Here is a 21,667-nt window from a genome sequence, read left to right on the forward strand (position 1 = left end):
AATCTTGTTATGCATGTGGGGATGAGAAGAGCATTGATGATTCGTACAATGCCTTTGACTGTTCCATTGCTATCACCTGTAACACCTGCACAGATCATGAAGATGTATCTGTAAAGCCACAGCAGCTGATGGGTGATGTAGGGAAAGGAAATTTTATAGAGATGAACTTTAAAATTGTTTATCAGGCCCAGATTAGTGACTTAGGGTGTAATGGCCTTAACAGAATTTCTCAAGCACCAAACACCCCCCCAATGTCAAGTGGAAAGTTCAGCAGATATGTAAACTTCTTGTATGAGATGTGGCACTACCTCAAAACAAATCAGATGAAATCACATGAAGCATTATGCTTTACTTGGAAGCCATCCAGATCCCATCACAAAATGACTAGATATCATTGCAACATATGATGGAACATGGAGGAAAAGAGGCCACACTTCTCATGTTGATGACAAAACTGGGACTGTCACTGACTTTGAGGTTGTAAGTTTTGTTCTGTTGTTGCCAAGAAAAAGAAACTTGGACGAAGAATGGACTGCATGGTTTGATAGACACAAAGATGTCTACCACAAGGATTTTGATGAAACACCAGCAGCTATGGAGGTAGAAGCAGCAGTGAGGTTATGGACTCAATCCACAAAGTACAACTTCCAATATACTTTTGTCAGTGATGGAGACTCAGGTACATATAATGCAGTATGTGGACTAAATGATGGCCATGGACTGTATGAAGTGCCTGTCATAGAAGAATGCACAAATCATGTCGCAAAGAGACTTGGCTCCCATCTCAGAAAACTCAAATAGGACTTTACAGTCATAACAACAAAAACAGGAAAGTAAATGAAGCGCATCAGTCTTAGAGGAGCCAAGAAACTGACAGATAATGTAATGCAGAAGCTGCATAGATATAAAAAAAGCTATCACTGATAATAACCCTATGCTGGGGGAAAAGAATACTGCCATCAAGTGTTCCCACTCGAGTCATAAAAGGCAACAAAAATGGGATGGGGATAGGACTAGGCATCCTTCTCCTTGTAGCTCCTGAAAAAAACAAAGGCATAAGAGGGTCTGGGAGGAGTTTTCCAACCAGAACCTTAAGGTTTGGGTCTTTTAATGTGCATGGATGTGGTACAGATGAGAGTAAAAGGGAAGAGATAGGCAGTATGTTTGTGAGAAGAAAGATGGATGTATTGGCATTGAGTGAAACTAAGTTGAAAGGGAGGGGCAAGTTTGAGTTTGGGAGTGTAGTTGGGAGGGTGTTAGGAGTGAAGAGAGGATGAGGGAGAGAAGGGGTGATTATACTAGTAAGTGAAGAGATAGGTAAACGAGTGGTATAGTGGAAGGAGGTATCTTCAATATTAATGTTGATAAAGGTGAAACTGGGAAGGGAGATGTAGGTCTCTGTAAGTGTATATGAGCCTGGTAGTGAGAAGAGTGTAGAGGAAAAGTAGGCTTTTTGGAAAGATTTAAACAAGTGCATTGAGGATTTAGGGAGAAATGCCATTGTAGTGGTATTGTGAGACCTTAATGCTAGGGTAGGGTATGAACCAATAGATGGAGTGGTTGGGAAGTGTAGAGCTCCAGGAAAAAATCATAGTGGAGAGTTGATGGTGGAGTTGTGTCTGGAAAGAGAGTTGATGATAGCAAGAAGAAAGTCAAGCATAAGTATGCATGGGAGAGGGTGGTGAATGGAAGGGTGGTAGATAGGACTTAAATGGACTATATAGTGGTAACCAGGAGAATAGTAGGAAGTTTTGGATGTGCATGTAGAAAGAGTGGGGGAATATCAGATAATTTTTTAGTGGAAGGTAAGTTGAGAGTGGAGGATAGATGGAGAAAGAAGAAAAGGACAGAAGGTACGGAGGTGTTTAGAGTAAACTTTTTAAATGAGAAAGAAAAAGGAGAAGGAGTACAAGAAGAAAATGAGAAAAGAGTGGGAGGGAGTGAGGGGTAAAGTAGAACTAGGAGTGGAGGAGGAATGGGGATGGTTCAAAGAAGGAGTCACAAAGTGTGCAAAGATGGTGTGTGGAACAAGGATGATGGGAGGAAATAAAAGGAAGGATAGTGAGTGGTGGGATCAGGAAGCAAAGAAGGTTGTAGAAGAGAAGAAGCAAGCATTCACAAATTGGTTACAAAATAGGATGAGAGAATCATATGAGTATGAGAGGTACAAAGACAAGTAATGCATAAGATAAAGGAGGCAAAGAGGAGAGTAGTTGTGAAATGGGGTAAGATTATGACAGAAAATTTTGAAAGTAATAACAGGATGTTTTGGAAAGAAATTAAGGAAGAGGAGGCGAATCAAGTAGAGAAGAAAAGGTAAAAGGTGCTGATGGAGAGATGATAATGGAAGAGACGGCAGTAAGAGAAAGATGGGGAGAGTATTTTAGGGAGTTGCTAAATGTGAAGGAGGCTAGGGAAGGAAAGGTAGTTGCAGTGGGAACTGCTAAGAAAATGACAGTGGTACATACATATACCAAAGGCTTTTTTCCCCCTTATAAGGGAGGGAGCCAAAAAACAAAGGCATAAAAACCACTCCCACCCATTCCATCCCTATCACACTCCACTTCCCTCCACCCTCTTCCCTCCCTCTTATCTTGGCACCTCCTGGATGATGGATCATCCCTGCATCCTGTCCACTGCCCTGGGTCAGAAGCAGTGTCACAAGACACAGCAGGGCAGCTTCATTAAATTGGTGACCCCCCCCTCCTCTCCGTCCCGTCATGCAGAAAAGGAGAAGACGAGGAGAAATCCCTTTAGGCTGCATCAAATTTTTCTCACACATACTCCCTCACCCATTCTACCTCATGGATCACATCATCCATATACAACTATTTTCCATTCACCTGTTTTCTATCCTCTCCCGTCCTTCCTCAGCAGACATTCCCCTCTTCCTCAAAGCCCCTTTTACCCCATCCATCCACCTCATCCTAGGTTGACCCCTAATGTTCACTCCTTCCACATCTGCCTTCCACACCTCTTTTACTAATCTTTCTTCACTCATTCTTTCCATGTGTCCGTCCAAACCATCCCAATACTCTTTCATCCACCCTACCTCCCAGCTCCCTTTCCACCCCCGTTCTCCTCCTCACCTCCTCATTTCTCACTCTATTTAGCTTAGTAACCCCCATCATATTTCTCAGACACCTCATCTCAAACACATTCAAACTCCTCTCTTTTGTATGTTCCATGTTTCTTCCCCATACAGTGCTGTCAGCACAATCACTCCTTCATACAATCTCCTCTTAGCATTCATCCTCAAATGTCTATTTCTCATTACACTTTTTAATCCACCAAGGCATTTACTCGCTTCTCTCAATCTACATTCTACATCCACTTCTCCCTTTCCTGCCACATTCACACCCAAGTATCTACTATGCACTTCCTCCAGTCTCTCTCCTTTAATACTTACTTCCAGTCTGCTGCCACTTTTTCCCCTTGTACAACCCATCACCTTACTTTTACCCACATCCTCAACTTTCTTCTTTTTCACACCTTCCCAAACTCTGTCACTAAGTTCCTTAATTCCTCCTCTGATTCTACCACAAATGTAGTACTGTCAGCAAACAACAACTGGCTTGTCTCCCACTTTCTCCATTTTCTTTAACCATCTCCAATCCCCGACCCATTACCCTTGCATTTACCTCTCGCACCACCCCATCCATGTATAAATTGAACAGCCAGGGCAACATAACACATATCTGGCAAAGTCTCACCTTTACCTCAAACCACTCACTCTCTCCACTTCTGATTCTAACACAGACTCTACTACTCTCATAAAAACTCTTGACTGCTCTTAACAGCTTTCTTCCTATCCCACACATCTGCAATACCTCCCACAGTGCCTTCCTATCTACCATGTCATAAGCATTTTCCAAATCCATTGTCAGGGGGGTACAAATCAGTTTAAGTACTCGGTATATAGAGAAATTTGGACACGAGAGAAAAGAAACAAGGTACAACACCAACACATGTCTTTATTGGATGAACAAGAGCACACTAATCTGGCTGAACACATGAATAATAAATATCACCAGTATGATATTTAGCATGGCTTATTCACTATATATAAATATACAAATAAGTATACACAAACCACTCCTCGGTTCTGCAGGCGCGAGGATGAATTCTCCTCGAGTGTCAATTTCCTTCTCCTTGGTGACAGATGGGCGACCCTCCGCTGTGATCTCCAGACGAGCCCCTGTGTCCTCCTCCTTGGTGGACGGGTGCTGCGCCTCTTTTTAGTCCTCAGGACAGAGGTCCGTCTCCTGGGCAAACAAGTATCTTCAACTGCCCTCCCCTGTGCTGCTCGGGGGAGGGGGGGTCCGTCTCCGGCGACAGACGCAGAATAAGTGTTCTCATCCTTCTCCATGCCCTTCCTTTGCACATCCAGGAGGGTGAGGAGAGTGGGTGGGGGGCGATCTGTGCATGCGCACAGCAGTAATGGTGACCGCGAATAGTTGGTAGCCCTGGGAGGCTAAGCATGACCTCATGCTACCCTAGCGTGGGTCACATTCATCTGGCCTGGGTCAGGTGCACCACGCTGGGCCGATGGCTAGCTTTGTCACGTGACCCACGTGACATCCATAAAGGCCCAAAATATATCCTTACCTTTTCTTAAAGCCTTCTCACATACCTGCCTTACCACAAAAATCTGATCCACACAACCACTACCTGTCCTAAACCTACACTGTTCCTCACCTATTACTCCCTCTGTTCCTCTCCTAATCCTCTCAATCAAAACCCTCCTATAAGCCTTCCCAGCTACACTTAACAAGCTAATCCCTCTGAAAGTACTACACTCAAACTTGTCCCCTTTACTTCTCGCACCACCCCATCCATGTGTAAATTGAATAGCCAGGGTGACATAACACATCCCTGACAAAGTCCCACCTTTACCTCGAACCACTCTCTCTCTCCCTTTCTAATCCTGACACATACTCTACTACTCTTGTAAAAACTCTTGACAGCTCCTAGAAGCTTTCCTCCTTCCCGTATATCTGCAAAACCTCCCACAGTGCCTTCCTGTCTACCCTCTCATAAGCCTTTTCCAGATCCATAAAAGTCCGAAATACAGGGTCTAACAGATATATCCGTACAACTTCTTATCACATGTTTTAAGATTAATATCTCGGGTTATAATAAACAGAGAGTTATGAAATTTTCAGTATATTTAGAAAAGGCAATAAGAACAATGATTTCATTCAATGTAACCACCTTCAGCTGTTATGACGCTTTCAACGCGTTTACGAAACTTGGATACAGCGTTGATGATCTCAGACTTTGATAATGAACCCACAGCCTTCTTGATGTCTGTCTTCAGGGTTGTTATACTTCTGTGTGGCTTGTCACATGCCTTGGCCTCAATTCGCGCCCAAAAATAATAATCTAAAGGGTTTAGGTCTGGCGAATTTGAGGGCCACAACTCTTTGTTCCAGAACTGCACATTTGACCCTTCGAGAAGGTTGGTGGTCCTCTTCGCTGTGTGGGCTGGAGCCGAGTCTTGTTGGAAGACAAATTGGTTGTCACTAGCCTTATCTTTCATCCAGGGTATTATTTTCTCTTCTAGAACTTTGCAATAGACAACGGCATTGACTTTCTCCTTGTTGTTGAAGAAGTGAGTGAAGACGTCCCCCTCAGTTGACACCACACAGAGCACCATGACACTTGCTGGTTTCTTCGTCGTTGTCTTGTGTTGAACCTCTGAGGATGAGGAGGCTATCCAGCGATCATTCCGCTTATTGAAAGTCGCATCAACCGTGAAAATCTTTTCGTCGGAAAAAAACTTGATGACTGAGCCATTCGACTTCATCCAGTTCAACAGCTTTTGGCACCTGGTCAAGCGGATTTCTTTCATTTTTCGTGTCAAAAGATGTCTTTTTCCTTGTAAGAATGAGGTTAATCCCAATTTCTTTAATGCTCTGTGAATTGTCATTGTGCTGACACCTCTCTTCTTTGCCAATGTCGATAATGGTAAGGCTGGATTTGCATTGACACTTCTCTTGAGACCAGCTAAAAAGCGAGGTGTTAGAATTCTGCCCCTTCTGGGCTTGTGAGCAGCTCGTTGGTCTTCGCCGATCTCATCAAAACGTTTACAAACATCGTAAACAGTTTGTCTGGAGTATTTTAGCATCCTTATTATGGCGCTAGGAGTGTGACCCGCGCGACGAAGTTCGCATATGGCTGAACGTTTGGCATGTTCCATTGCTTGTTTATTGCACCGGTGCTAGTATACAACTGGCTAAATTATTAGACAAATGGAAGTATCTGGAAACAATCAGAATTGCCATATGTTACTTTTTAAGTGCTTAAAACCTCTTCAAAGTTTGTATGGATTTATCTGTTAGACCCTGTACATCCTTACTTTTTCCTATAGCTTTCTCACATATCTGTCTTACCACAAAAATCTGATCTACACAACCCCTACCTGTCCTAAATCCACACTGCTCCTCACCAATCACTCCCTCTGTTCCTCTCCTGATCTTCTCAATCAATATCCTCCCATAAGCCTTCCCAACTACACTTAACAAGCTAATCCCTCTGAAGCTACTACACTCACACTTGTCCCCCTTTCCCTTGTAAAGTGGAACTATACAAGCACTCCTCCAGTCCTCCAGCATTCTACCCTCTCTCCAGCAAACATGAATTATCCTCACCAGCCAGTCCACCATCACTGTACCTCCTTTTTTCAGACATTCTGCATGGCATCCATCCAGACCAGGTGCCTTACCTGCTCTTATCATCTTAACAACTGCCTTCACTTCATCCTTCCTTATTTCTCCTCCATTTTCCTCACTCATTACTCTCATTTTCTTAGCACTTCCCACTGCAACTATCTTTCCCTCCCTATCCTCCTTCACATTTAGCAACTCCCTAAAATATTCTGCCCATCTTCCCCTTACTGCCTTCTCTTTCATTATCATCTCTCCATCTGCATCTTTTACCTTTTCTTCTCTACTTGATTCACCTCCTCTTCCTCTCTTAATATCTTTCCAAAACATCTTTTTATTACTTTCAACATTTCCTGTCAAACTCTTACCCCATTTCACATCTGCTCTCCTCTTTGCCTCCTTTACCTTGTGCTTGACTTCTCTTTTCTTTTTTTTGTACCTCTTATATAACTCCCTCATCCTATTTTGTAACCAATCTGTGAAAGCTCGCTTCTTCTCTTCTACAACCCTCTTTGTTTCCTAATCCCACCATTCACTACCCTTCCTTCTATTTCCTCCTGTCCTTCTTGTTCCACACACCATCTTTGCACACTTTGTGACTCCCTCCTTGAACCATCCCCATTCCTCCTCCACTTCTAGCTCTACTCTATCCCTCACTCCCTCCCACTCCTCCTTCAGCTTCCTCTTGTACTCCTTTTCATTTAAGAGTTCACTCTAAGCACCTCCCTACCTTTTGTCCTTTTCCTCCTTCTCTATCTATCCTCCACTCTCAACTTACCTTCCACCAAAAATGATCTGATATTCCCCCACCCTCTCCCCTTAGCACATGTACATCCTTAACTCTTTCTATTACAGTAAGTCCTCGTTATACAGTACATATGCATTCCTGAAAACTTTACCGCAAATTGAAATTACCGTATACCGAACCCATTATAACATGTAATAATAGGATATGTGTTCCAGCACGTCAAAAGTCACCCCTACAGACATGAAAATACATGAAAATAGTCACATAAGAAAATGTAAAGTAAATAAACAGAAAATGTTTTTATTTACCTTTCATTTGCCACATATTCTATCAGATGATATCCCTCCTGAGGCTAAGGAACAGTAGGGATCTCAGCCCTTACTCATCTTTTGTTGAGTGGGCAGATGAAGATAAGGGTGAGGCAGGAGGCTGAAAACCCTCAAACACTTCGTCGTCTGCACTGTTGGAAGCAGATGTGGAAGGGCCAGCTGTAGCAAGGTCGCCACGTTTTACTGGTTTGAAGAAAGAAGATATGGAGGAAGGACCAGCTGTAGAACCGTCAGCAGCAGATGTGGAAGGGCCAGCTGTAGCAGGGTCAGCAGGTGTGACAGGGACGGCAGGTCTGACTGGCTTGAAGAACAAGAAGATGGAGGACTGTTTGGCATTTCTTTTTTTTTCATCATAGATTTCTTGATAAATTTTGACACTTTTCTCTATGTCATGAGCCACTTTGCTACTCCTGATAGGATTTGAGTCACGTTCCTTCAGGGTTTCCAGGGCTTTTTCGATACTTCTGAGACATTCTCTAAGAGTTTTGATGTCCAGGCCATGCACAGGTTCTTCTTCCTCATTTCCCTCTTTTTCTGCCTCCTGTAATGCCTTGTCTGGCTCTATAAGTTCATCATTTGTGAGAGGTTTACCATGGTTTTCCAAAAGATCTTGAACATCATCATTATCAATTCCATCGAAGCCAGCCTTATGGCACAGATTTACGATGTCATCTCTGATTGCACCGATGTTGTCTTCAGCGAAGCCTAGAAAGTTATGCACACATTCTGGCCATACTTTACTCCACGTCAAGTTCATGGTAGAGTTCTTCACTTCATCCCAAGATGACTTGATGTTGTCTAAGGCATGCTTAATGTTATAAGACTTCCACCATTCTCTGATAGTGGGCTTGCCAGGCCCATCTGTGCCCTTTATCAGTTGCTGCATGGTTTGCTGCTGGTAATAAGCTTTGAATGTATTTACCTTGTTGTATTATACGGGAAGGGGAGCTATGGTTGTGGTGACCTGTTTTTGTAGCTTGCAAGATCAAGTTTGTTCTTAAATTGTTGTATTGTGTTTGCACACACTATTTCTTCATCCAATTTGTTCCATATGTCTATCACTCTGTGTGGGAAGCTGTTCTTTTTCAGGTCTCTTCTGTAGTTATCCTTTTTGAGTTTCATTGCATGTCCTCTTGTTTTTCCTCTATCCTGTTTTAATAGGTCCTCTCTATCAAGGCATTCTTTTCCTTTCATAATTCTGTAGTTGGTTATTAGGTCCCCTCGTTCTCTTCTTTGTTCCAGGGTTGGCAATTCCAGTTCAGCCAATCTTTGTTGTTGTTGTTGTTGTCGTTCCCTAGACTGTCTGTCCGAGCAGTCCCGTCTCCTCAAGGAAGGCCACAGCCGAAACTGGGTTTTCCCACAAATCCTTTATAGAGTGTATGTTGTGTTGTTTGCGTGCATGATTGTGTATAATGCAGTCTTCCATTATGTGTTGTATAGTATGGGGTGAAGTGTTACATCCTGGGCAGCTGTTCACAACACGGTCGTCCAGCCTCTTCTGGTAGCTTAGAAGTGCTGGGTGGTGACCGCATCGCAGTCTGGCCAAGTGGACTCTGTCCTTTTGTGGGAGAGAGGATTCAGAAGGGTGGATATCAGGGGGTCTGGCATGCAGCAGTGTGTTGTCTTTCAGTGTGTTAATGGAGCGGTGAGTGATATGATTATGAATATGTTTCCGGAGGCTGGTATTTGGTGGTTGTGGAGGAAGAGAAGAGAGTATCTGTGCGTAATAAAGGTCTTTGGGTGTAGTTTTAATGTTTCTTGGTGTGTGTGGGTGTTCTGCTATGTAGTGTAGCGGGTGTGATGTGTTTGTGGTGGCTGCAGCAAGTGTTTGTGTGCCTCTCATGTCGAGGTGGTCCTTGACTTTGAGGACTTTTGTTTCATGGTGTAAATGGTCTGTAGGTGATGTATTTGTGCAGCCTGTAATTGTTTTTAGGGCTTTGTTTTGTATGATTTGAAGGGTGTTGTGGTGTGTCTCACTGAGATTAGGAGCCCATGCAGGACTCGCATAATTCATCACTGAGCGTATGCATTGTTTGTATATTGTTATATTAGTTTCTTTGTTTTGTCCAAATGTTGTTCCTGTGATTGACTTAAGTGCGTTAAGTCTAGGTGTGCATTTGTTTTTTATGTTTGTGAGGTGTTGTTTGAAAGACATGGATGTATCGTATGTTACACCAAGAATTTTCGGTGTGTTTGTGTGTGGTATTAGAGTGTTGTTGATGTAGAGATGAAGTATGTATTTGTGTTCTTTTGTCCAGTTGGTGAGAAGTGTTGCTGTAGATTTGGTTGGAGCTATTTTGAGTCTGTTTGTGATGAACCATGTGTTGAGTGTGTCAAGGTAAGGCTGGATTATTTCTGCAGCTTTGTGTTACGATGTGTGCATGTGATTGTTATGTCGTCTGCGTAGGAAGAGATTTGTATTTCTGAGGTGTCTGGCGTGGGTAAGTCATGCATGTATAGATTAAATAATGTGGGGGATAGAACTGAGCCCTGTGGTACTCCGTTCTTAATGTTTCTGATGTGCGATGATTGGCCATTATATGACACATGAGCATTCCTGCCTGCCAGATAATTGGCCAGCCATCTTTTGGTGTTATTGTGCATGTCTGTGTTATATATTTTATTTGTTAGGTTGTGGCGGGGGATAGCATCAAAAGCTTTACTAATGTCCAATGTTATAAGAAGTGTTGTGTGGTGGGGCCTATCTGAATTGATGCCATCTAAAATTCTTTGTGTGAGGTTTGTCAGAAGAGTGTTTGTGGAGTGTAGTGGCCTAAAACCGTGTTGTGAGTCAGCAAGGGGAATATATGGTGTGACAAGTTTAAGTATTAGGCGTTCAATGACTTTAGAGGGGGTGCAGAGAAGTGTGATTGGGCGGTGCGATGTTGGGATTGTTGGGTCTTTGTTCGGTTTTGGAATGGTGATTATTTTACCATGCTTCCAGATGTCGGGTATAGTGTTGTGTGAATAGCTGTAGTTTGCAATGTTTGTGAGTGCGTGTATACCTTGTGGTCCAATGTGTTTTAGGTGGATGTTGCTTATGTTATCAGGGCCACAGGCAGATGAGTGCTTGAGATTATGCATTATGAGTTTTGTCTGACTGTCTATGAAGGGTGTATAGTCTGAGTCTGTGGGGAAGTCTTTCTTACGTCGAATGGTGCGTCGGTCGTCAGGGTGAGATGTAAGATGGCTCGTCTGTGCAAAATGACGTATGAGTGCGTTTGCTTGTTGTCTGTTTGAGGGTAGATTATCTGTTGTGATTATTGCTGCGTGAGAGCGTGTAGTGTTAGTGTTGGATAGTGTGATGCTGTTGAGTGTTTTGTACAATTTGCTGGTGTTTGTTTTGTGATCAAGTGTATTGATAAAGTTTTGCCAATTTTGTGTTTTTTGTTCATGTATTTTATTGGCAATCACAGTGTTTAGTGTTTGTATTTGGTCTGCTATGTTTTGAGGGATAGGTGTGGGGGTATCGTGTTTAAGTGTGTCACGTTGTCTGATGAGGCCTTGGATTTCTGGTGTGAAGTTGGGGTTGTGTGATTTTCTGTTGCCTCTAGGGATGTATCTCTTGTCTGCGTTTTGTATGATTGTATTAAAAGCGTGCACAGCATTGTTTATGTTTGTGATTGGTGTACTGTTAAGTGTTTCAAAATGTTGTTCTGTCTCTTCAGTAAAGGCTTCCCAGTTAGCTCTCTTGTAATTGGTGTAAGTGTGTCTGTGGCCAGCTGGGGTGCATCTTGTTTTGGTGGTGATGATGATTGGAAGGTGGTCAGAGCCAAGGGCTCCGACCACTCTCCATGATGTTGGTGGGGTTAGGCAGGGGGAGCAAAAGGTGATATCAGGAGAGGAGGGAGTGTAGAGGGCTTGGTATGGGATATGTGTATGATTATGCGTGTTGTTCATGATAGTCAATGAGTCGAATTGAGTCTGTATATCAAGCCCTCTGTCTGTGTCAGGGTTGTCGACAAACCAGGCAGACGACTTGGCGTTGAAGTCACCACCCATGATCAGGTTGGGGATTGAGGTTAGTTGGCTGAGTTGAGGTCTGAAGGTGTTTGGAACTGTGGGGGATGATTGGGGGGGAATGTACATGTTAACTATTGTTAGTGTTGAATTGTTGCCTGTGCGGATACGAATGGATTGGGTTTCTGTTGTGTTATCTGTGGTAGGGAGGAGAATTTTGGTTGTGGCACTTGTGTCCACAAAACAGATGGGATGGTGGATCAGGGTGATGAGTCCACCGCCATTGCCGTCAGTCCGGTCTTGTCTGATGGTGGTGTAATTATGAAATGATGGTATTTTGTGTGAGTGTCTTAATTTTGTTTCTTGTAAAATTGCAATGTGTATGTTGTGTTGTTTAAGAAAGTGTTCAAGTTCATGTTTTTTAGTGTTAATACCGTCAATGTTGTGTTGTAATATGTTGATGTTGTGTGTTTTGTATGTGTTGTATGTTGCCGTTTGGGGTTGAGGTTGGGGTGGTAGTGGGGAAGGTGTAGGATCTGGGTCAGAGGGGGGGAAAGGAGAGATCGGGGACAAAGGAAGGGGAGTACTAATCGGGGGTAAGGGCAAAGGGAAATTGGGAGTGGGTAAGGGTGTTGGCTGTGGTTGGGGAGGTGGGATTGGGGTTACTGGAGGGCAGGTAGAACATGTCCAAGTGTTTGTGTATTGGTTTGTGTCAGCAAGTGTTGTACAAGTGAGGTGGGCCCAGTTTTTGCACATATTGCACTGAACTGAGCCCTTTGTCTGTCTGCTCGAAGTAATGGGTTTAGAGCATGTTGGGCATGTGTATTTTGTGGTGGGCCCAGGATTGCTCTCTACATCTCCGGCTAAAAGTAGAAGAAGAGGGGTGATGGCCGGAAAATCACCCCTCAGTGCAGAAAAAACGTAACATTGTGTGTTGGAAAAAAAAGGATTGTGGTACTCCCCCAGGTAGGCGTAGCTCCTCCTTGGGGATCGGTGCCATCTGCGTAGAGCTGATGGCCAGGGGTGGTTGCTGCTGATTGGCCCCCAACTCTTGGGGTTGGGGGGTGGTCCCACGACGTAGACGTTGCAGCTCTTATGTTAGGTTTGCAAATGTTGGGACCAACTTTGTCGTTGCTCTTTGTATTCTTTCTAATTTTCTTATATTCTTTTTTGTGCTGGGTGACCATATCAGTGCTGCATATTCAAGTTTTGGCCTTATTAGTGTTTGTAATATTTTCTTGATTATTTCCTTATCCAGGTATTTAAAGGCCACCTTTATTGATCTCAACAAATTGTATGTTTCTCCGACTATTTGATTTATATGTTTATCCGGCGACATGTCTTTGGTGATAATTACTCCTAGGTCCCATCAATTTTATACTGTCCTGATATTCTCTTCTTGCTTTTTCCAAATTGAATTATACTGCACTTCCTTGATGTTCAATTCTACTTCCCATCTCTTGCTCCGCTCTGAGACTTTGTTCAGATCCTTCTGCAATGAGTCACAGTCTATTTTGGAGTTTATTCTCTTTAATAATTTTGCGTCATCTGCAAAGCAGTTCATGTAACTTTCAGTGCCCTCATCCATGTCATTTACATATATAGCAAACATTATCAGAGCCAGCACTGACCCCTGTGGGACACCACTACTTATTTCTTCCCGTTTTGAATACTTGTCTTTGAGCACCACTCTCATTTTTCTTCCATGTAGGAAGTCCTCCATCCAATTCAATAGTTTTCCATGTATGCCTCCTATTGTTTCTAGGTTATATAGTAATTTTCTGTGTGGTACCTTATTAAATGCCTTTTGTAGGTCCAGGAATGCACAGTCTGCCCAGCCATCCCTTTCCTGCAATATATCTATCAATCTTGAATAGAAATAAATTAAATTGGTGGTACATAATCTTCCTTGTCTGAATCCAGATTGCCTTGGGTTCAGTATATTATTCTCTTCCAGATATTTTGTCCATCTATCTTTGATGATTCTCTCACAAATTTTGACTATTGTACTTGCTAGGGACACCAGTCTATAATTTGTTGTCTTGATAACTGTTTGATCCATTGGTTGGATCAGAGCCGTGGTGTTTGTTGGCAGGAACATCACTTCGATATTATCCGCCCAGTCTTCCATAGCCCTTGGGTGGCTGGAAGCATTGTCAACTATCAGTAAGAATTGGTTGGCAATGTTGTTAGCTGATGCATACTCCTTAAAAGTTGGAGACAGATATGATGTAAAATAGTCCTGGTGAATTGAAGTGGTCAGCCATGCCTTTGGATTTGATTTCCATACCACAGGTAAGTATTGCTTCAGTAACCCCTTGAGTGCTCTCAGGTTTTCTGAGTGGTATATGAGGATTGGCTTTAGCTTCAAATCCCCTTCTGCATTGCCTCCAAGGAACAGGGTTAAGCGGTCTTTAGAGGCTTTAAACCCCTTCACACTTTTTTCTTTCTTGTCAATATAGGTCTTACTGGTCATCCTCTTCCAGTAAAGTCCTGTTTCATCATAATTTATAACTTGTTTCTTGCTGTACCCTTTCTCTTCAATGCACTTTTCTAATTCTGGCTTGAATTTGTCTGCAGCCTCATTGTCGGCACTAACAGCCTCACCTGTGACCTTGATATTATGGAGAGCTGAACGTCACCTGAATTTATCAAACCACCCTTTGCTTGCTTTAAATTCAAAGTCTTCCACTCCCATTTCTACCTTCAGTCTTTCAATAAAGGACAATGCTTTCTGACAGATTAAATTCAGACAGAGCCATATTTTGACGATTCTGGTTGTCGATCCTTATTTTGAGCAACCTTTCCATCTTATCCATTATTGGCTCACGGTGTTTTGTTAGCAATTTGCTCTGAAGATGCGTTGCATTCTCCCCAGCTTTTTTTATAGCCACACGATTCTTCAACACTGTCCAGACTGTCGACTGGGCTAGGCCCAAGTTTCGACTTATGGCAGACGTACCTTCTCCCAGCTCTTTCCTCTTCAAAATATCACTTTGCCTTTTCAACTCCAGCAGTGTCTGCCGAACATTTTGTGGCCATTATGGGTGCGTCACTGTGCATCGTGATAATATCCACAAAAAACACACCATAAGGATTTAACTTGTGTTCAAAGGGAAACACAGGAAGAGACTGATTGTTGTGGTGGCTGCACAGCGTGGTGGCGCTATGGTATGGTGTAAACAAAACATGAGCGGGTACCATATCTTTGAATTTTTCTTACTGTAAATAGATTTGAAGGTAGTAATTACCAAATACCATATCTGTGAATTTACCAGATAAAGAATTACCATATAAGGAGGTCTCCCTGTATACTCCTATCACTACATAGTCCATTAACACTCTATCTACCACCCTTCCATCCACCACCCTCTCCCATGTGTACTTATGCTTGACTTTCTTCCAAAGCACTGTATTTGCTATCATCAACTCTCTAGACACATCACCTTCAACTCTCCACTATGAGTCTTTCCTGGAACTCCACATTTCCCAACCACTCTGTCAATTGGTTCATTTCCTACCCTAGCATTAAGGTCTCCCAATACTACTACATTGACATTCCTCCCTAATCCCTCTAAGCACTCATTTAAATCTATCCAAAAAGCCTCCCTTTCTTCTACACTCTTCTCACTACCAGGCCCATATGCACTTACAAAAACCCACATCTCCTTTCCTAGTTTCACCATCATCCACATTATCCTTGAAGAAACCTCCTTCCACTCCACTACATGTTTACCTATCTCTTCACTTACTAGTACAGCCACTCCTTCTCTCCCTTGCCCTCTCTTCACTTACTAGTATAGCCACTCCTTCTCTCCCTTGCCCTCTCTTCACTCCTAAGAATCTCCCAACTACACTCCCAAACTCACACTCGCCCTTCCATCTCAACTTAGTTTCACTCAAAGCCAACACATCCATCTTTCTTCTCACAAACATACTGCCTATCTCTTCTCTTTCACTCTCATCTGTACCACATCCATGCACATTAAAAGACCCAAACCTTAGAGTACTGGTTGGAAAACTCCTAGACCCTCTTATGCCTTTACTTTTTTTAGGAATGTCCCCTGTGGAGCTACAGGGAGAAGGATGCCTGGTCCCAATCCCTGTCCCGTTTTTCTCGCCGTTTACAATCCAAGTGGGAATACTTGGTGGTAGCATTCTTTTCCCCCCACCATAGGGTAGGCAAAACAAGGAAATGAAATTCAGAGAAATGGTACAGGATAGTAACAATGGGTTGAGGGACAGCATAACGGAGGGACAGTAGCAGTATAATAAGAATTTCATAATTTCTCTGTGAGCAGAGTCCTTCTCCATCACAGACGAAATGATGTGTGGCTCTGGTCCATAGGGAGTACCCCATATAGATCCTAAAGTATCAACTGCATGCTACTTTGCTATAACAACATGCAGCCAATACCCCAGACAGGACCAAATAAAGAAACTCAATGTCAGAAAGTCACGTGGGCCAGACAAAATAGCGAACTGGATATTAAAAGAATGCATAGATGAACTCACAGATGAAATACACAAGATAATTGACTTCTCACTCAAAGAAAGAAAAGTACCACAAGACTGGAAAAATGCAATTATTGTACCAATATATAGAGGAGGAGATAAAGAAAATCCATTGATTTATTTCATATCTCCAAAAATAATTATCATATTTCAATGAAACTTTGGGATTTTACACTAAAGGTACAAAGATATGTTATTTATCATTTATATTTTAGGGTTTAACATCACCCACTTAGTAATTGGGGGTGCCTCTCCTGAAATGAAGAGGCTGGTGCTGCTATGGATATGCTGTGTCTTGTTGCACTGCTTCTGATCCAGGCAGTGGGCAGGATACAAGGATGGCCCTTCATTCATAAGGAGCCAAGATAAAATGGAAATGGATGATGAAAGGGGATGGGTCAGGGTGGGTGCATGCCTTGGCTGTTTACCTCCCATGTAAAGGGGAAGAAACCTATTGGTGTTGTGTTGCATTACATAACTTAAAAATGTTGTAGACTTAAATATGAACAAACATCTCACATGTTGAATAAATTTTAGATTCATGGACTGTATTTAGTGGTCCTGCTAGATGGTTAGCAAAGCTGCCCATTTTCAAAACCCATCAACCCCCTCACCTCCATCTGGAGGTGTAGCAAGCACTGAGGGGCTGACATTCAGTCTGTGGACTAGGCCCAGGATTTCTCTATTAACTTAGCTATATTTATTACATTTTTTCACACAAGTAGAGCTGACAACTAGCAACTGCTCTCCACTCCATACCACTTTGATACAGAATAGACAGCAGTCCAAATATTGTTACCAAAGAGATCTGAGGACTGAGGTTCTGAGGACTATTGCTAGTCACTGTGGGGTTGTCAGTTTTCCGCTTGGTGAAACTTGAGGCAACAATTGATTGATTCATAGACTAATTTACTACTAGACCATTGATCTAATACTAACGAGTGAATTGAATGAATTTTGATGATATACTATGAATTTAATTTTTGTGCATGGTTTTGCCAGGATATGGAGTTTGAAAATGCCATGCACCTTGAACGGGAACAAAGTGTTCGGCAGTTGGAGACTGACATAGTTGATCTAAATGAAGTCATGAAAGAACTGTCCTCCATGGTAACGCAGCAGTCAGAAGTTGTAGGTGAGTGTGGCAAGATGTGCCATGATTGTTTACTGCATTCTCTCTCTTTCTATCTCTCTCTCTCTCTCTCTCTCTCTCTCTGTGTATATTTACTTAGTTGTATTACAAGGGAAGGGAGCTATGAGGAAGTTAGTGACAGAGTTTGGGAAGGTGTGCAAAAAAAGAAAATTGAAGATAAATGTGGGTAAAAGTAAGGTGATGAGATGTACAAGGGGAAAAAGTGACAGCAGACTGGAAGCGAGTATTAAAGGAGAGAGACTGGAGGAAGTGCATAGTTTTAGATACTTGGGTGCAAATGTGGCAGGAAAGGGAGGAGTAGGGGTGGAGGTAGAATGTAGATTGAGAGAAGCAAGTAAATGCCATTGTGGATTAAAAAGTGTAATGAGAAATAGACATTTAGGAATGGATGCAAAGAGGAGATTGTATGAAGGAGCGATTGTGCCAACAGCACTGTATGGGGCAGAAACATGGAACATAAGAGAGGAAGAGAGAAGAAGTTTGAATGTGTTTGAGATGAGGTGTATGAGAAGTATGATAGGGGTTACTAGGCTAGATAGAGTGAGAAATGAGGAGGTGAGGAGGAGAACAGGGGTGATAAGGGAGTTGGGAGATAGGGTGGATGAAAGAGTATAAGGATGGTTTGGACACATGGAAAGAATGAGTGAAGAAAGACTAGTAAAAGAGGTATGGAAGGCAGATGTGGAGGGAGTGAACATGAGGGGGCAAACTAGGATGAGATGGATGGATGGGGTGAAATGGACTTTGGGGAAGAGGGGAATGTCTGTTGAGGAAGGACGAGAGAGGACAGAAGACGGTTGAATGGAGAATGGTTGTATATAGATGATGTTGTGATGCATGAGGTGGAATGGGTGGGGGGATAGGGGTGAGGTAGTATGTGTGAGAAAAATACAAGAGGAAGAGAGAAGGAGTTTAAATGTGTTTGAGATGAAATGCCTGAGAAGTATGATAGGGGTTACTCTGCTAGATAGAGTGAGAAATAAGGAGGTGAGGAAGAGAATGGGGTGGAAAGGGAGTTGGGAGATAGGGCTGATGAAAGAGTATTAGGATGGTTTGGTCACATGGAAAGAATGAGTGAAGAAAGATTAATAAAAGAGGTGTGGAAGGCAGAGGTGGAAGGAATAAACATGAGGGGGCATCCTAGGATGAGATGGATAGATGGCATAAAAAGGGCATTGGGAAAGAGGGGAATGTCTGTTGAGGAAGGACAGGAGAGGACAGAAGATAGGGGTGAATGGAGAGGGGTTGTGTATGGATGAGGCTGTGATGCATGAGGGGAAGTGGGTGGTGGATGGGGCATGAGGGAGTACATATGAGAAATAGATTGATGCAGCCCGAAGGGATTTCTCCCAATCTTCTCCTTTTCTACATGTGGGGATGGAGAGGGTGGGGTTGCCAAATTAATGAAGTGGCCTTGCTGTGAATGTGCTGTATCTTGCAATACTGCTTCTTACCCAGGGCAGTGGACAAGATGCAGGGTTGACCCATCATCCAGGAGGTGCCAAGATAAGAGGGTAGAGGGGAGCGGAGTATGTAGGGGATGGAATGGGTGGGAGTGGTTTCTATGCCTTTGGTATATGTATGTATGTTGTGATTCATGAGTTGGAATGGGGGGGGGATGGGGGTGAGGTAGTATGTGTGAGCAAAATTTGACGCAGCCCAAAGGGATTTCTCCCCATCTTCTTTTATGCATTGGGGGACGGAGAAGGGGGGTTGCCGATTTAATAAAGCTGCCTTGCTGTGGATGTGCTGTGCCTTGCGACACTGTCTCTGACCCAGGGCAGTGGACAAGGTGCAGGGATGACCTGTCATCTGGGAGGTGCTAAGATGAGAGGGAGGGCGGAGGGGAGTGGAGTGGAGTGTATTTAGGGATGGAATGGGTGGGAATGATTTTATGCCTTTTTCTTTTTGGCTACCTCCCTTGTATATGTATGTATTTATGTTATCTTTGTCACATTTAAGCCTTTCTTAGTCAAAAACATGACTCCTCCACCCTGTTTCTCCTCTCTATTTTTTATCCAATGGTTATATAAACCTTGTCCCACAGTATTTGGTGGTAGTGGACCTTTTAATTTCATCTCCACAATTCCCATTATATCTGGTTTCTCTTCTGCCATATAGTCGTTTAATTCACTTAGTCCTGAAATCATGGCATCTATGTTGTTATACATTATTTTTAATTTGTTCCTTTTTTCTCCTTTTTTGTTTTCTGTTTCCTTTTTTTTTATATACAGACGCTCCTCAACTTACGTTTTAGTTACGTTCCGAACGTAAGTTGAAAATGAATGTAAGTTGTTACTGTACTATACATCCGTAAATTCTATTACCGTATCTTATAAAACACCCCTAAATAATTAATTATACACATAACATTGTAAAATAATAACATTAATTTCAAATAAATTAAATTCAAGCAACATAAATTGAGATGGGGGAGGAGGAGGGGGAGGAGGATGAGGCAAGGCACGTTCAGTCTGTCCTTTGTGCCATGTAAACAATGGACGCAGCATCATGCGTAAGTATCGTTTGAACTACGGAGACCGCGCTAAACTAAAAAATTCACTCAAACATTTTTTTTTTACAATTTTTTTTTTTACAGTCAGTTCAAACGTAAAATCGAAAAAACATAAAACGAATTAACGTAAGTAGAGGAGCGTCTGTATATATACCATTTTCTCAGCCTCAATTCTGGTACTCTCCAAAAAAACTTGTTCTTTTCAGTCTGTTCTTCTCTCATTTTTTTTTATTTGCTTCATTTCTTAGCGTCTTTTCCCTCTCTTTTTCCTCATCCCTCATTTTTTTTTTTTATCCATATATTTTTGTACTTTTCGCTTTTTGACAACTTAAGTGTTTTTGTTAGTAATTCTTCCACTATCAAATATTTGAGACCTTTGTTTAGTTTTTAGTGGTCAATTTTTTTCTTTAGAGTAGAGTCCCATTCTCTGCACTTCTATTTCCTTTTCCATTTCTTGCCCATCCTCTTGTATCTCTTTCAGATTTTTTTTTTTTATTTCTTTCTCTTTTTCTCTTAAGTATCTAGCTACATTGTGTTTTTCTTAAATAACATAAACTACTGTACACTTTTTTTATCAACTGTGTCTCTGACCTAATTTTCTTTCTCATTAATTACTTTAATAAATGTTTCTTTTTGCATTTTCTTCCACGTTGTACAATTTCTTTAAAAGTTATTTTTTAGTTTTCTTGTTCCACTTTCCATTGATTTTTTATTTCATGGAGACTGTCTCTTTTACGGTTTCTCCAACTTTCTCGGTCACCGCTTGTATTTGTTCTTTTACTTTTTTTTTTTTCAAAGCCTCATTTTTGTTTGTATCTTCTTTTTTCATTCTTTCATTCTCACTTTTGACTGTGCTTAATTCCTTTTTTAGATCATTAAGCTCCCTGTTTGTTTCAACATTTCAGCTCAATCACTTGAATTCAGCTTTCAGATCTATAATTTCATTTATTAGTTCTGTAATCTCCTGATTTCTTAGAATATTTTTATACCTTGTTTCTCTTTCCAAATCTATACCTCTACCTAGTATTCCACTTTCTTTTGCAAACCCTGAAAAAGCACTTTCATACCTTTGATTTGTCTTAGGTGTTTCCATGTTGCAACTCTTTTTTTTGGGGATGATGCCTAACAGTGATTCAACCATGCTTACATCCAGTGTTCTCTTCAGTGTTTCACTATATTTTTGTCTGTCTTCATCATCCTCCATTTAATATTAAACCAGTAAGTGAGATTATTATATCATTTTGGTCACTTGATAAACAAAGCTCCCTTCCCGTATGATACCAACTAGTCATTTACTCCAACTTAGTGAAGAAGCGCTGTACTCCAGAGCTTGTTCTAGATGTCCATTCCAGACAATGGTTTGTCATTGTGTGTAATTTACCTAGTTGTATTTACCTAGTTGTATTTTACGGGAAGGGAGCTATGCTCATAGTGACCCCTCTTTGTATCTTTCAGCATCTTGTTTGTCCTTAAATTCTTGTTTGGTTTTTGTATTTACCTAGTTGTATTTTGCGGGAAGGGGAGCTATGGTCGTGGTGTCCCGCCTTTGTATCCTGCAGTGTCTAGTTTGCTTTTAAACTCATGAATGGTTTTTGCGCATACTATTTCATTGTCCAGTTTGTTCCAAGTGTCCACTACTCTATGTGGAAAACTGTTTTTCTTCAGTTCTCTTCTGTAGTTATGTTTTTTTATTTTCTTTCCATGTCCTCTTGTGTTTCTCTTGTCCCAGTTTAGTAAGTCCTCTCTATCGAGTATCTCTGTGCCTTTCATGATTCTGTA

The 21,667-nt window shown here is 42.0% G+C and overlaps 1 protein-coding gene across 2 annotated transcripts in view; it reads left to right on the forward strand.

Moving 5' to 3' along the window:
• The window catches only part of LOC143039924 (syntaxin-7-like), a 216,983-nt gene that overhangs the window by 116,238 nt on the left and 79,078 nt on the right, over positions 1-21,667 (forward strand). For both annotated transcript variants that reach the window (XR_012967677.1, XM_076210315.1), the window contains exon 6: positions 17,223-17,355. Coding sequence is in view for 1 of the 2 variants with exons in the window: in XM_076210315.1 (XP_076066430.1) it covers positions 17,223-17,355 (133 nt within the window). In the remaining variant the exon portion in view is untranslated. The remainder of the gene's footprint in view (positions 1-17,222; positions 17,356-21,667) is intronic.

Source organism: Oratosquilla oratoria, chromosome 27 (assembly GCF_046742065.1).
Source record: "Oratosquilla oratoria isolate Oo_2021 chromosome 27, ASM4674206v1, whole genome shotgun sequence".
NCBI lineage: Eukaryota > Metazoa > Arthropoda > Malacostraca > Stomatopoda > Squillidae > Oratosquilla > Oratosquilla oratoria.